Source organism: Sinocyclocheilus grahami, unplaced genomic scaffold (genome assembly GCF_001515645.1).
Source record: "Sinocyclocheilus grahami isolate Dianchi unplaced genomic scaffold, SAMN03320097.WGS_v1.1 scaffold47.1, whole genome shotgun sequence".
Lineage (NCBI taxonomy): Eukaryota > Metazoa > Chordata > Actinopteri > Cypriniformes > Cyprinidae > Sinocyclocheilus > Sinocyclocheilus grahami.
Window position 1 is genome coordinate 4,680,268 of NW_015505226.1, and position 14,696 is coordinate 4,694,963.

The following is a 14,696-nucleotide window of genomic DNA, read 5'->3' on the forward strand; positions in this document are numbered from 1 at the left end:
CTCCAGCAGCCTGTCCACAGGGCATTATGGGTAAAGGCACATGTGCGTTTGTGTAAAGGAGCTAAAGCTGATCTTATCATTTGTGTAAATGTATTTTATAGAAATTCGTATTCGTATTCATATTCATATTTGTATTTTATAGAAAAACTGCTGTGGGACACACATGAGTAACAGATGTACTAAACTGGTTAACTAGCGCTAAATCCCAAGTGAAGATTTATGATGACTGTTTTCATGAATCACAGATAGGAAACTAGAACACTGCTTCAAGAAGCTTTATTTATTTATTTATTTTTTATTATTTCATTGTTTTTTAAATAATTGAAAGTAACTTACAATAGCATTTCGAATACTGTTTGTATGAATGTGTAACAGAAGTCAAATAGCAGCGACAATGACCAAAGTAGTATCAAAGATGGCAACGTCCATAAACTGAAAAATCTTTTTAATTTTTGACATAACAAGAGTCAATTGAGCCGTGAGTTCTTCCATCAAATCTTCATTACATTAACCGACAGCAGCTTTTATATTTGGTTGAAGAGCATTTGAGTCATGCATAGAACCACTGATCTATAACGGATCTATAATAGATCAATGCATAGAATACAAAATCGATGGGAGCAGCTCCAGTCGAGAACAGTGACTGGATCTAAAACCTTCAGATGACACACAGCTCATATCTGCATCTCTGTAAGTTACCGAAACCACACTTGAAAACACTCCGGTTACTAACCTCAGTTCCCTTAAGGCCTTAAGGGCTATGGATATGAACGGTCTGTGATGAGGGGCTATATGGATGTGAAAATAGGCATCTTTCAGATCCATTGATAAAAACCAGTCTCCGGGGCATACTTGCGCGAGGATCTGTTTTAAAGTCAACATCCTGAACGGCCGTTTCAATGGAGATCAACGGAGATCAAGGATGGGCCTGAGCCAACTGTTTCTCTTTTCTAGAGCCGGGTGTCAAGATGTCTGAGTCTATCGAGTGGCAGACGCCGCATGGAGGTGGGGAACTGACACTCGTGGTAATGAAAAGAGGAGAAGTGCTCTTCTGAGAATGTGGGTCCGCTATCACAGCGGTAGATTGCTTGGGCACATGCTGAGTGAGAAGGATGGGCCCAGCCTCAACAGAGCTTCCAGCCGCTGCTGAAGCCCAGGCTCAGACTTAGACTGGGGCTGGGCCAGAGGTGGCAAGGGCTTCGCATGCTGCTGGGAGGATGGAGCCTTCTGGCAACTTGTACCAGCTGCCATACTGGAGCGCTTCGGCAGGAAGTGACGCATGGCTTGCAATGACTTCTAACATAAACCACTCGGCAAAACCATCCATGGCTGGACAAACATCTGGATGGACTCATCCATTATGCAGAGAAGTTTGGCCAGAAAAACTTGGAGCACTGCCATTGTGTGAAAGGCTCAGCCAGCTTGACCAGCCGTTGAATAAGCCCTGCCACCTGTCAGCGACATAGAGTCATTGGTGCCAACTTCCTCCTCAGACCCGCTGAAGGGGATAAAGCCGATTGTGATGTCATGCGGGGGTTCCCTGCATTTCTTTTGAAGCAGATTCTTGCTTCTGACTGACTTCTTGCTAGTCCAGCGTGGAGATGTTCTTCTGCTGAAGGAGAAAAATTCTGACAAAATGGCACTGAGAGCCGACTTATATAGCAGTCATCTCCACCCTTTTTGGTGGGTTGAAGCACCATTTGTTTCGTGCAGGTAAACGAACGTAAACAAATCAGGCCTGTTTTCAGAGTAAACAGGAGTTTCCCCATAGCGTACAAAAGGGAACTTGCAACACACGGTATCCAATCTGGATCCGATCAATCTGAATGCGGTTGTCAGTCCTGAAAATCTACGGGTGTGAGTTTGGTTAATGCAGTTGTCACTCCCATAAGTTTGGTGAGCGGGTACAAAAAGAGGGGATTGCTTTACAGCAGCAACAAATATACATGTACAGCAATTCATAGTAATCACAACTGATATATTTTCGACAGTGATTATACTCACTTAACTGAGGCAATGTCATAAAAATTTGCAGAACTACATACAGTTGCTTTAACATGATGTTTTAACGACTTTTTAAATTAAAAATGTATAATATTATTTAAAAATAAACAATATTTACTTTGTATTATTTTATATTTTAAAAAATATTATTTTATTATTTGTTTTACTGAAAAGTAGACACACTTTTCAGTCTGGTATTGGTTCTTGTGATGCTGATTGTGCTTGTGCTTAAATGTCGCATTTTGTTAAAGGAGGCCATTTGAAGCAGGCTATTAATTCTGTTTCAAATCAATTCCAATAACATTAGAGAACGTCAACCTGATACTTTATGTTAAGTATGTTTTTTAGCTATTAAAATGGCCCTGGGGTCTTTGAGCCCTCAAACAGAACATGCGGGTTAACCATGGTATTAAATAATTCATGAAAAAAGAACGATGTGGAAATGGAGCCTGAGAGGGAGAGAGAGAAAGGGAGGTATAAAGAGAGGTGCTGTGAGGAAGCTCTTGGCTCTGCTTGTCTGCACTTGCACACTAGATGCGCTCTGCCTCAGCTCTGGAATGTGTTTGTGAGAGCAATTTAACCAATGACCCACCCAACCATTACCACAGAAATCTGATCCAGACAATCCACTCAGCCTCCTTCATTGTGTGTGTGTGTGTGTGTGTGTTCTTCTCTCTATTATCTTGCTTCCTCTATCTACTTTCTTTCATTTCTTCTCTCCCAAAAATGTGCCTAAACCTATTTTTCAAATTTGGTTCCCACAAAGTTTTCCTTTAACCACTGATTACTCAACCTGTTCACTCAAACACATACTCGCACACATACAAGCACAGGTTTGCACTCATACACAAGCACTCATGCTGACTGTGTTTTAATGGTAATCCATGAGCCGTGACAAGGCAAAAAATAAAACTTGAGAAGTTAAAGATGGTCATTAATACTGCACATAAAGGCAGAGGAGGGTGATTTTCTTTTTTCCTTTTCCCTATTGATTTCAGGGTTTCTCTCATATGATATAATGGGTAGTTGGTTACTGGATAGATAGATAGATAGATATACAGATAGATAGATAGATAGATAGATAGATAGATAGATAGATAGATAGATAGATAGATAGATAGATAGATAGATAGATAGATAGATAGATAGAAATTCCCTAATAAATTGATTTAAAGAATCCGTAATCAAAAAATGTGAAAGAATTTATTTCAGAATTCTGCTCTGGGACTATTTCTCAGTCAAGAATCAAAAGCGGTTGTTTTGTGGGATTTTGACATGACACTTTTGGCAGTGGTAAAGCTTAGATGAAATCTGATCAGACCAAAAGATTTGACAAGTCTGTGCTGTTTACATGTAAATCCAGGCCAATAAATTTAAATAGAAACATATGAAATCATTGCTATGATGAGATTTGTTTCTGGATGACTAATATAATTCAACATCCAACACAGACCTCTAAACCCTGTGAAGAAAAATAGACAACGACTTAATGTAAAAAGACAATAATGTAAAGTAAAATAATCATGGATGACAATGACAAAAACTGTCAATAAACACATGAAGCATTTTCTGCTGTACATTTCTGAACTGTATATTTAGAATGACCCTTCCTGAACACATCCCTCACCTCAGGGTAAATAAAGTTCCAGAGCGTTGCGGTTTAAACACGTGGCGAATTGTCTCAACATCGTACTGCCTGCTTTGCTGAAACTTGTGCAATGCTGCCTCCTACAGGCAACTGGCCGCCATAGACGCAGACGTAAAATACATTGCGACAATCCAACCACGTTGTTCGTTCACACACAACGCACTTTCGTTGTATGCCCACACGTTTACTCCTCAATAACACTGACATTGCCTTACGTAGCAGTGTGAGTTATGGACCTGTTTTCATTGTATGCTTAGTTAAGTGATCAGCTGGGACAGTCTAGTGTCCTTACGCGATTTTACAGAGACCCCTATATTTTCATCGTACAAAACTCTGCTCCAGGCACTGCTCTTCTTCTTCTTTTCTTATTATTGGCTGTTGGCAAACCCACTTAAACGGTGCATTTCCGCCACCTACTGGACTGGACAGGCACTGCTCTGCTTTGTACTGCTGTATAAGTACCGCGCGCTAACCGATTGCGCCACTGGAGCTTCGGCGGCTCACTGCTCTAGTCTACACGGGTCATGAGTGTAGACTAGAGCCTGCTATTACTTATTTTCGAGCAAAAGAGACTGTAACGTTATACAAACTGTCCGAGTAAAAGTCGATTATAGCAGTTTTTAAAAACACACATCCTGCTGGGCTTTTATTGATTTTACACTTTAAAATAAACTAGTTTTTATACTTTAAAATAGAATATAACAAAAAAATATCGATTCTAACAGCATCGCAGTTGTTTCCCAATATGGGTTTTCAAGTGTTACATCAATGCCCTGAAGTGATATCACATTTTAACAATTTATCTCGACTGTTCTTTCGATTTATGTAGGCTAATATTTCCAGCATATAGGCCACCGCATATGTAGTGACTGATTTGCGATCTAAATCAAACAGATAGCAAAGATAAAGATCATTTGATCTTCCTCGACTCCGCCCACAGTGGTATCTTTTCCCAAAAACTTAATGCAACTTGTAAAATTGTTCTCTAACCTTCACGATAACGAGAACTCCTGCCTTGATCGTTTGGTAAGTCTAAAAAGTCATTTAATCAATTATATTTTCTTCATTCTTTTGCCTGAGATATATAGGATTAAGATAATTTGGCGTGCTTATTCCACTAATTCACCATTAACTGAACAGAATTGGAGAACATTGTATTGCACAGCCAATCTTAAAGTATATATGGAGTTTTCTCAGTGTTTTCCTCAGGATTCTTCACCCACACCATCGCATTTGTCGAATGAGTGTGAGACAAGCAATAATGTTGGTTAGCATGGTTTGGATGGGTGTTCTACTCCTTCGTCTTTCACCCGCCCTGAACCTGGTTCTCACACCACAGAAAAACTCATCAAATCTCATATGCCATAGTTTTTTCTCATGGACATGGCCATCGGTTCAAATGAAGATTTATAATTCAGTACAGCTGATAGAGGTCCTGCTGGCATTTGCACTGGTGGTCTTCTGTTTTGTGAGGGTTTTCTCTCTTGTCCACAGTCGCCAGGGGGCTCACCGCAGGCTGAAGCGAGCAGTGAGATTGCTTCTGTTTCTTGTGATCATGTTTGTTCTGTGTTTCCTGCCTACAGTCTCTTTTGGCATTTTCCTTCAAGTGTTTCCCTGTTCGGAATTCCTCATGGTGTGTTTTCATGCCTCTTTAGCTTTAACCTACATGAACAGTGCACTGGATCCAGTAATCTACTGCCACATAAACGCTTGGTACCGTGACACCCTGAAGGGCACAACAAACTCACTGGGGCTGACAAAGTTCAAGATGAGTGTGAAAACGAACAGAAAACGTTAACCTACCTGGTAAACTGTTGTTTCTTACAATCAATGTGTTAGGGGAAATGAAAATGTGTGTCTTAAAGGTATAGTTCACTTAAAAATTAAAATTAATTTAATATTTACTCCTCATGTCGTTCCAAACCTGTATGACTTTCTTTCTTACACTTAAGATAATACTTTGAAGTATTACTTAAAAAAACTCAACTTTTTTTCTGAATATCTTCCTTTGTGTTTTACAAAAGTCATAGGTTTGAAAAAACATGAGGGTGAGAAAATGAAAATGAATTTTTATGTGAACTTTCCATTTAACCTAACAGTGACCTAATTCATTATTCTTTTGCACAATAAGTTCTATATGTTATACTGTATGCCTTTCTAGTTTGTTGTAATTTTTCTCTGCCTGTATTTATAGCCAACATGCATCATCAATTGCTTTTCATATTATTACACAGATACACAATCTGTACTGCGCTTTTTTATTTAGCATTTTTCAGTAAATGTTTGACACAGTGAAATACAACAGAAATGTATGAGGCATAGAAAACAAAATAGCTTATTGTTTCACTGTCACATGCTGTCACATTGCCCTTTGAAGTTAAAAAAGCCAATGGTTTTCTTCCTTAAAAACATCCAAAGGGTATTACTGGCATCTGAAAGAGTCTTCAATGTCCAGGGGAACAGAACCTTAAAGTCCTGAATGAATATTTAAGAGTTGCAAAGGCTGCTTTGACTTCCACAAATCATTACAACATCTCCAGTTAAAAGAATCTATTGAACATGCTCTCAGTTAAGACCACCTAATAGCCAGTTACTCAACATACAATCCAGTCCTCGCTTGAATACAATATAAAAACAGCTCACAAACTTGTACTTGTCATGAAACACACAGAGGATACAGAGAAATAAAAGAAACCATTCAGTGCAGAGCTAACTGAATTTACAAAGAGTACACTAACACGTCCCAAAAGAGTCTGTTGAGTGGTCAGCATTGATCTGTACATGATACACATTTGTGGCATGGCCACTTGGAACCCTGTAAGTTTAGTTCCCAAAGCCATAGATTCTCATCAAACAAGTGCTTAGAGTTAATGTTATAAGTTGCTGCAAGGTAAAAGTGTTTGTATCGAAACTTAGTGAGCATTCAGTACTTAGGAAGATATTGAAACAAGGGCTTCAGGCTGCCGTCCAAGTGCATTCTGAATATACAAGTATCATTTTAGTTATTAGCTAAATGCTTTATTATTGAGAGCCTTTTGTCCTGAAGAGGAAGCGAAAGTTCAAGAAGAAGTAGAATATGAGGAATAAGGAGTGTTTTAGTGGCTTGTGGCCTGTGCAGTGCAGAGTTAGGCAGCAAATGAGAAACTGACAGAACAGGCTAACAGGCTGAGGCAACAATGCAGATGAGGGTCAGTCGTGGATGACGATTGGGCCTCGCATCCGTAAACTGGGGTGAGGGGGTGCCAGGATAGGCACCTGCGCTGGCCCCTGGGGGACCCTGCGCAGGCTGATATGCTCGCATGGTTGTCTACACGCTCTTCTTAACTGTGAACGGGAGAGCAGCCTTCTGGCTTTCCTGAGAGGAACAGGAAGATAAAAAACAACATATCATTGTCTTTAAGAATGTAATCTTTCAAAACTTACATTTAACAATACACAATAAGTACTTTTTTTTAGGTATGATTTGTGACTGAGCTGGATAAATGTATGTATTTTTACTATAATTGATTTAAACATGCAAGATATAAGAAAAAATCTCTTCTTCTTATCCATGAAAGCTAATTTAACACCTGGTAGTTCACTGTATTTTTTATTCATCAACATTTATAAAACAGAGCAGCAAAACAGCATATTAGAATGATTTCTGAAGGATCATGTAAATGACAGAACAGGCTAACAGGCTGAGGCAACAATGCAGATGAGGGTCAGTCGTGGATGACGATTGGGCCTCGCATCCGTAAACTGGGGTGAGGGGGTGCCAGGATAGGCACCTGCGCTGGCCCCTGGGGGACCCTGCGCAGGCTGATCTGCTCGCATGGTTGTCTACACGCTCTTCTTAACTGTGAACGGGAGAGCAGCCTTCTGGCTTTCCTGAGAGGAACAGGAAGATAAAAAACAACATATCATTGTCTTTAAGAATGTAATCTTTCAAAACTTACATTTAACAATACACAATAAGTACTTTTTTTTAGATATGATTTGTGACTGAGCTGGATAAATGTATGTATTTTTACTATAATTGATTTAAACATGCAAGATATAAGAAAAAATCTCTTCTTCTTATCCATGAAAGCTAATTTAACACCTGGTAGTTCACTGTATTTTTTATTCATCAACATTTATAAAACAGAGCAGCAAAACAGCATATTAGAATGATTTCTGAAGGATCATGTAAAACTGAAGACTGGAGTAATGATCCTGAAAATTGAGTTTTGCCATCACAGGAATAAATTACATTTTATAGGGGGAAAAAAATATTTCACAATATTATTGTATTTTTGATCAAATGCAGCCTCAGTGGGCATAAGAGACTTCTTTCAACAACTCTTCAAAATCTCACCAAGCCAAACTTTTCAACAGTAGTGTATTAATTATTAAATATTTTAAATATATATGGGATTCAATATATATTGTAAAATATTAAAGTAAAACTATTTATAAAATACTGTGACAGGAAAACAGGAATAAATTACATTTTATAGGGGGAAAAAAAATATTTCACAATATTATTGTATTTTTGATCAAATGCAGCCTCAGTGGGCATAAGAGACTTCTTTCAACAACTCTTCAAAATCTCACCAAGCCAAACTTTTCAACAATAGTGTATTAATTATTAAATATTTTAAATATATATGGGATTCAATATATATTGTAAAATATTAAAGTAAAACTATTTATAAAATACTGTGACAGGAAAAACACAAGAACAACTAACATGCTTTAACATATTTTGCAAGCTCTGCAATCTGAGGGGAGAATGATCACAATTACTTGCTTATAAAATATCAAGAAAGAAAATTTAATTGAAACTGTACAGCTTTGGTTTTCCTGTGTGCACCACATAGTACAATTGTGTTTACCTCGGCATGTTGCAGATGCAACAGATTGTAATTATTAAGCAAAATAACATGAATCAACATGGCTTAGTGACATAAATAATGTTCTACTCATGATCAGGTCCATATACCAAAGAGAAATGAACGAATTGCCTGGGTGTAATGTTTAAGCAAAATGAATGAGGCTGACAGGCATCCACAGGGGACAGCCCTTAGATTAGATTGGCCGTAATGAAAGAAACGTTAACTGAGTCTCGAACAACAAATGCATGATGATATTCTAGAATGCACTGTGTATGTGTGCTTGCATTTATAGCACGTGTTTACATTATAAATCACACAGCATTAACACAAATACACATATTCATTCATTACCACCATAGAGCCTTGATATAACTATGATTAGGTGCATGCGTTTCCACTAATGGATTTGATTAGTTCTTTTGCAAAGCAACAGCAAACCTTTAACGCTACAAATACTCCAGAATGAGAAACATTCAAATGTAATGTTTTTACTATCTATTTTAACATCAATTCAAGCATCAGAGTACCATTTCAGCCAGAGAGACTCCTGACACTCTGGTGTAAACCTGTTAGAGAACCAGGCTGAGCCCCAGTCCAGATCCCATTTGTCTCTGGGTCTCCTGCCTAGTTAAAGGCTAATCTTTCAGAGCAGGGGCGCTAAATTTAGCCTAGCATCCGCTCCAGTGCTGGAGGCCATAGGGAGATGTGCAAGTCATGGCTCATATGGATGTTGCTGTAGTGGAGAGGCATTTTTCTTCAAGCTCCAGCTCACACCCACATCTCATTGCCAAAGATATTAAAACCAAACCCCCTGCTGCTTTGGGTGAACTATTATGACTATCTGACTTCTGTCTGTCTGATCTACATTAAGCATAAAAACACATTTTGCAGGTTGAGGTGTCAAAAGCCACCAGAAAGGTGTTAATCGAGTGTCTCTTTTGGTCATACATTTCATACATTTTGCAAGACTCCACAGGTAATGTGGTTTAGGCTTTGTGTACGGTGCGTGCGATCTTACCATGTTCAGGTGTCTAACAGCTGCAGCAACAAAATGAGACAAGCAAAGAGTCACTAAAAATAGTCAAAAACATTTTGATCCATGAAACAACAGGGCAAACCAATGTGTCCAATTCCCCCTGCTCAAAATAACATCTTCATTTGCAATTAATTTGAACTTTAGCTTAATTTGAATCTAACTAGAACTTAAGAAACATTTCACATCCAGTCTGTACATTAAACTCCAACTGCAAACAGGGATTTCATTAGCATTGTGGATGTGTTAAATTCATGCAGTTTTACATATTTGGTAAAGTGAGCCATTAATGTCTGCAGCTCTTAATCCTTTCATATTGCATTTCAGTTGACTGAGAATTAACAGCAAATAACCAGTTAATATTTTCATCATATTACTGCAAAATGATGGAGGATGGCTGTGAAGACCATCTCCAGTCTAAATAACATTGCCGAACAATTCTACTGATAAATGTTGCTATGACTCTATATTGATATAAGGAAATAAAAAAGTGCATTCACAAAGGCCTGCATAACTCTGCAAGGTAGTGAGACAAGTACACTTGCGATCAAAAGTTTGGACACAACTACTCTTTTTTTTTTTCTTTTTTTCTTTTTTACAAATTAAACTAAAAACAAAACTAAACTAAATAAAACTCAAATAAAACAAAACAATAAATAAACATATAAATAAATAAAACAAGATTTTAAAAATCTAACAAAGTTAGCGTAACTGAAATAACTAATGGAAGTATGCGATTTATGTAATAAACAATAAACAAATAAATAATATATTTTATATAATGTAAAAAAAAAATTCAATCAATTTGTCTAAAAAGCTATTTCCAAGCATTTAGACATAACAGGTTTTTAGGATCATGAGAATCCTAAAAATCTCAAAAAGATGTGTGTTTAAAACTTTTGACTGGTAGTGTATGTGTTAGTGTAGTGTTAAGTTACCTGTGGAGTCTCATCTCTCTGGATTAAAACTAACCTCAATCTGCATCAAAAATCATTATTTTTCAGTTGTCTCTCCATGCCACCACAGATTAATGGGATCATGGGTATTGTTAATTATAGGATCTTTGTTACTGAAAAATTGTCCCTGACATCCGAGATTGACTCGCCCATTTCCTACACTGACAACTCCGGCTTAGACCCTCTTACCCGCTACTGTCACTGGGTATGACCAATGCAGTAATTACACATGTGCCAATCCTGTCACCAAGATCAGTCACTCTTAGGTGAAGGTTGAATCAAAATGATGGAAACTTAATCAGATGTGGCGTGCCATATCAGGGGATAATCTCTGCAGGTGCCAATCATGGAAGAACAAGGTAAGGACTGCTTTTTGACATGGAGTGTGTCTGTCCTGCTGTTTTCTGTTAAATTTGTCTCTAGGCTATGTACAGACCTAACCGAATAAGCTAACCAAACGAGTGTGCACAAAAGTGTATTTCAGTGTCCCTTAGTGAACAAGGCATGACAAGTTTCAGTTTTTGAGCAGTGCGATGCCATGGGAAATACTGCCAAAATGGATAGCGAGGTCAGTTTGCACACCTCGTCTCTCGGGAAACCAGGAAGAAGCTGTCATCGGGAGCATCGATCCAGTTGGGTCGTCTCTTGCGGAGCATCAGGCCACTGCCACGAAGGTTGGAGGCACCGGTGCTGCTTCCATTATGCTGCTGAAAGAGGGAAGGAGATGGGAATCTTAAAAATATTTCAAAATACTTCTTACCATTGATGCACTTTTGCAAACCTCTTGCAAAAGAGTTACTGACTATATGCCCTCAGAGGACTTCAGTATTAATTTTATAGTGAGCATAAAATATTTGATAGATGCCTAGAAGCTCAGGAGTCTCAAATGCAATAAATTAAAAAATAATTTAAAAATAAGTTGGAAGAGTCTTGTCAAATAAAAAAATTCACATATATAAAATTAGTGTGTTGCTATCGGTTGATATTTTTTGTTTTGAAATGCATTGTTTTTCTTAGTGAAAGAAAAATTAAGATAATTATAGTAAAATTGTTTAATCAATATTTCATGTCTTTGCAAAAAACATTTTTTGCATTTATTTATTTGTTTTAAGTTGTCATGTAATAAACAGAATAATTTACCGATGGCTGGTTATTATTATAACCTTGTTGATGTTTCTCACTAACTTAGTTACTCCCCAAAGTACAGACTTGTAATACATTTTAAATCACAAGAAGCACACACACATGCATGCACGCACACACACACACACACAAAGCAATTTTCTTATATTGGTGTCCTAGCTTGAAACTCAACCTGGGATCTATAAACTTGTTTGGTCCCACGAGATGCAAATAATATGTATATAGATTGAAAAATAAGGCAACTTGTAATCTTCTTCAGTTTTAGAAATGGCAGGGCAAAAATGAGGTGAAGCTCCATCCACTATATTTACATTATTCATCTCATAGATGAACAGTGCCTTTGTGTTTGTTTGCTGCCTCTCACTTCTCATTTCCATTTCACCCAGCCGCAATAATCTGTGGGAAACCTTCGAGGCTGGAGATTGAAGCTGTCACTTGAACCAATTCACAGCATCAACAGTATCTGCATTTGAATATGTTATAAGATAGAATCTCTCACTCTCAGCAACACGAATGCTATACAAGTCATTTTCTTCCAGTCCTAATGAAAGCACACTGATAATATATGAGACCCCTGCTTTAGTCTAAACCAGTGATACCAGTGAATCAAGTCATTGTTACTTACCAGAATGGGTCCCACAATATGGGCTGGATTTTCTATGATAAAAAGAGGTAAGAAATAAGCATATTATAATGACATTCATTTTTGACATCTATACCATTGCACAAAAGGTTCTTTAGATTATTAACATGTTCTTCACACTTAGAAAAACAATGGTTCTTTTAAAAATAATGGTTCCAAAAAGTTTTTTTTTTGCAGTGATACTATAGAAGACACAGAAGAACCATTTTAGGTTCTCCAAAGAACATTCTAGCTCTTTTGACACAATCTCTATTCACCTTTAAAAATAAAGGTTCCTCAAAGAATCTGTGAATGGTTCTTAAGAGTGCTATGTATTTGAAATGTAAACCCACCTTGTCCTGGAGCACCGGCTCTCCTCTCTGCAGATTCAACCCTGCCGTGGTGATGATAGCTCCGTTTTCCCAACATGCCATGTGAGCCATGGCTGGGAAGAGAGGAAAGTAGGGGGTTCCAAAAAGTTTTTTTTTGCAGTGATACTATAGAAGACACAGAAGAACCATTTTAAGTTCTCCAAAGAACATTCTAGCTCTTTTTACACAATCTCTATTCACCTTTAAAAATAAAGGTTCCTCAAAGAATCTGTGAATGGTTCTTAAGAGTGCTATGTATTTGAACTGTAAACCCACCTTGTCCTGGAGCACCGGCTCTCCTCTCTGCAGATTCAACCCTGCTGTGGTGATGATAGCTCCGTTTTCCCAACATGCCATGTGAGCCATGGCTGGGAAGAGAGGAAAGTAGGCGTCGTGGGGGCTGCACCTGTAGGCCAGGGGTGCGATGAGGCCGTTGAACATGGGTTGCTGGACGAGTCTCTGAAATGACAGGATATTCACTGTGATCTGAGAGTTACATCTCAATGGAGGCAGTTCTAATGTTTTGCGGCTTACCAAGATACTGCAAGATGCTGGTCAGGGTGCTCCTCGGGGAAGATTTGGGCTTCATAGGTCGCCCTGTCATGCCCTCTGACACCCGGATCATATCTATTCATCGACCGGCAGTACAAAACAGACAAACGGAGATAGAAGCAAGTCAAAGAGCAAGAAAGAGACATTCACACTTAGACACCAACATGAGGCATTCTGAACAGGCCGGCTTGATGGATGTCGCGGTGATACACCAACCCTGCGGTGACTAATCTTTCTGACCAGACAACGATTTTCATGGGAGCAGCAAGCAGAGTCAAATCTCATTTACTGCTCGGTTCGTTCTTTAGGCCCTAGTGAACATATTTCTTTCCGCTGAACTCCACTAGTAACTAGACTGGTGTCACTTGGGTAATTTTAGGGAGGTTGATTCTTTGGTTCGTTTTAAAATTCATTAAAACTCCAGAGGAGTGGAAGTTGTTTAAAGCCATTCTCTTCAAGCAGTACTTCTTGTTGACTTGGCAAACCTGGAGAGAAGCTGTCTTGAAGATGTACCGATATAACTTCAATTCATTACCTCTTCAACAATATATCGAATGCGGAGAAAAACCATCACTGAACTGGGTGATGCATTATCTACTGACATAAAATCCATTCAACTGTGCCTTTGGGGAAGTGCTGAAATAGCAGTTCTCTGACTTTTATATGTGTAGTGTAACAAACCGTTCTCTTCACCTTTGAATCCTCATGGTTTCCAATGTGTTTTATTAAACTCTTATGATTCATAGTGTCAATTGTATGCCACATTTCAATGCACTAAACCCGATTAATGCCATGATTTTCATGCACAATCTCTGATGGGCAGGCAAAATGTTGAACATAACCTAGTTAGCCAGCATGTTGAATGAGGTTGGAAAGAGGAAAACAAATGCAATGTTGCATTCACAGTGGCTTCTTATGAGTGTGTGCGTGAAGGCAAGGCAGGAGCCGATGGAGCTCATGCTGTCGGGAGATTTCACATGACCGCTGCTCTGCTTGGTCTGTAGGTGTGCGTGCAACAGAGTGATGGACAGGTACACAAGACACATGAAACTACAAGGACTCAGATAGGATGGTTTCAGCCATGGTTTTATTTGTGTTTTGGTTGCCCACAAGACATTCACACAAAGAAAAATAAAAGAGAGAGACAAACCAAAGAGCATGCGGCCCCCACCCGGGTCCCTCATGCTTTAGGACACATGTCAGAACAACTTCTTATGGCTGAGGATACATACAGACGTGTTTGGGGTGGAGACAGAGGTGGAATGGAAGCATAGAATGGAGGTTTCGCATGATGGGAGTGGGGGCAATGCAAAACTGAGTGGAAAACTTCTGATTGGATAGTTGCAGAGCAGGTGATTGGAATTGACTCCCTGTAAAAGTGACCTATTTACAAGTGCCTGTCGAGAGGAAATGTGCCTGGCTACCATGATCTGTAACCTCATCTTTGGGCTTGTTTAAAAGTGTGTTGCATATTTGGGGGTTTTGAGTTTGTGATGTATTTGAAAAAT

General features: G+C 38.6%; 2 protein-coding genes across 2 annotated transcripts in view; one reads left to right on the plus strand and one right to left on the minus strand.

Moving 5' to 3' along the window:
• The first annotated feature begins 2,446 nt into the window (after nucleotides 1–2,446).
• LOC107582818 (oxoeicosanoid receptor 1-like) lies at nucleotides 2,447–5,522 on the plus strand. The gene is made up of 2 exons (XM_016268838.1): nucleotides 2,447–2,478; nucleotides 4,862–5,522. Exons 1-2 carry the CDS (start codon nucleotides 2,447–2,449, stop codon nucleotides 5,448–5,450), a joined length of 621 nt encoding a protein of 206 aa, XP_016124324.1. The 3' UTR covers nucleotides 5,451–5,522.
• Nucleotides 5,523–7,329: 1,807 nt separating this feature from the next.
• Nucleotides 7,330–14,696, minus strand: part of mta3 (metastasis associated 1 family, member 3) — a 39,715-nt gene continuing 32,348 nt past the window's right edge. The window contains exons 16-20 of the mRNA XM_016268779.1: nucleotides 13,171–13,263; nucleotides 12,913–13,095; nucleotides 12,269–12,300; nucleotides 11,083–11,207; nucleotides 7,330–7,522 (exon numbers count right to left, since the gene is read on the minus strand). Of these exons, the coding sequence (XP_016124265.1) occupies nucleotides 7,357–7,522; nucleotides 11,083–11,207; nucleotides 12,269–12,300; nucleotides 12,913–13,095; nucleotides 13,171–13,263 (599 nt within the window). The 3' untranslated portion in view covers nucleotides 7,330–7,356. The remainder of the gene's footprint in view (nucleotides 7,523–11,082; nucleotides 11,208–12,268; nucleotides 12,301–12,912; nucleotides 13,096–13,170; nucleotides 13,264–14,696) is intronic.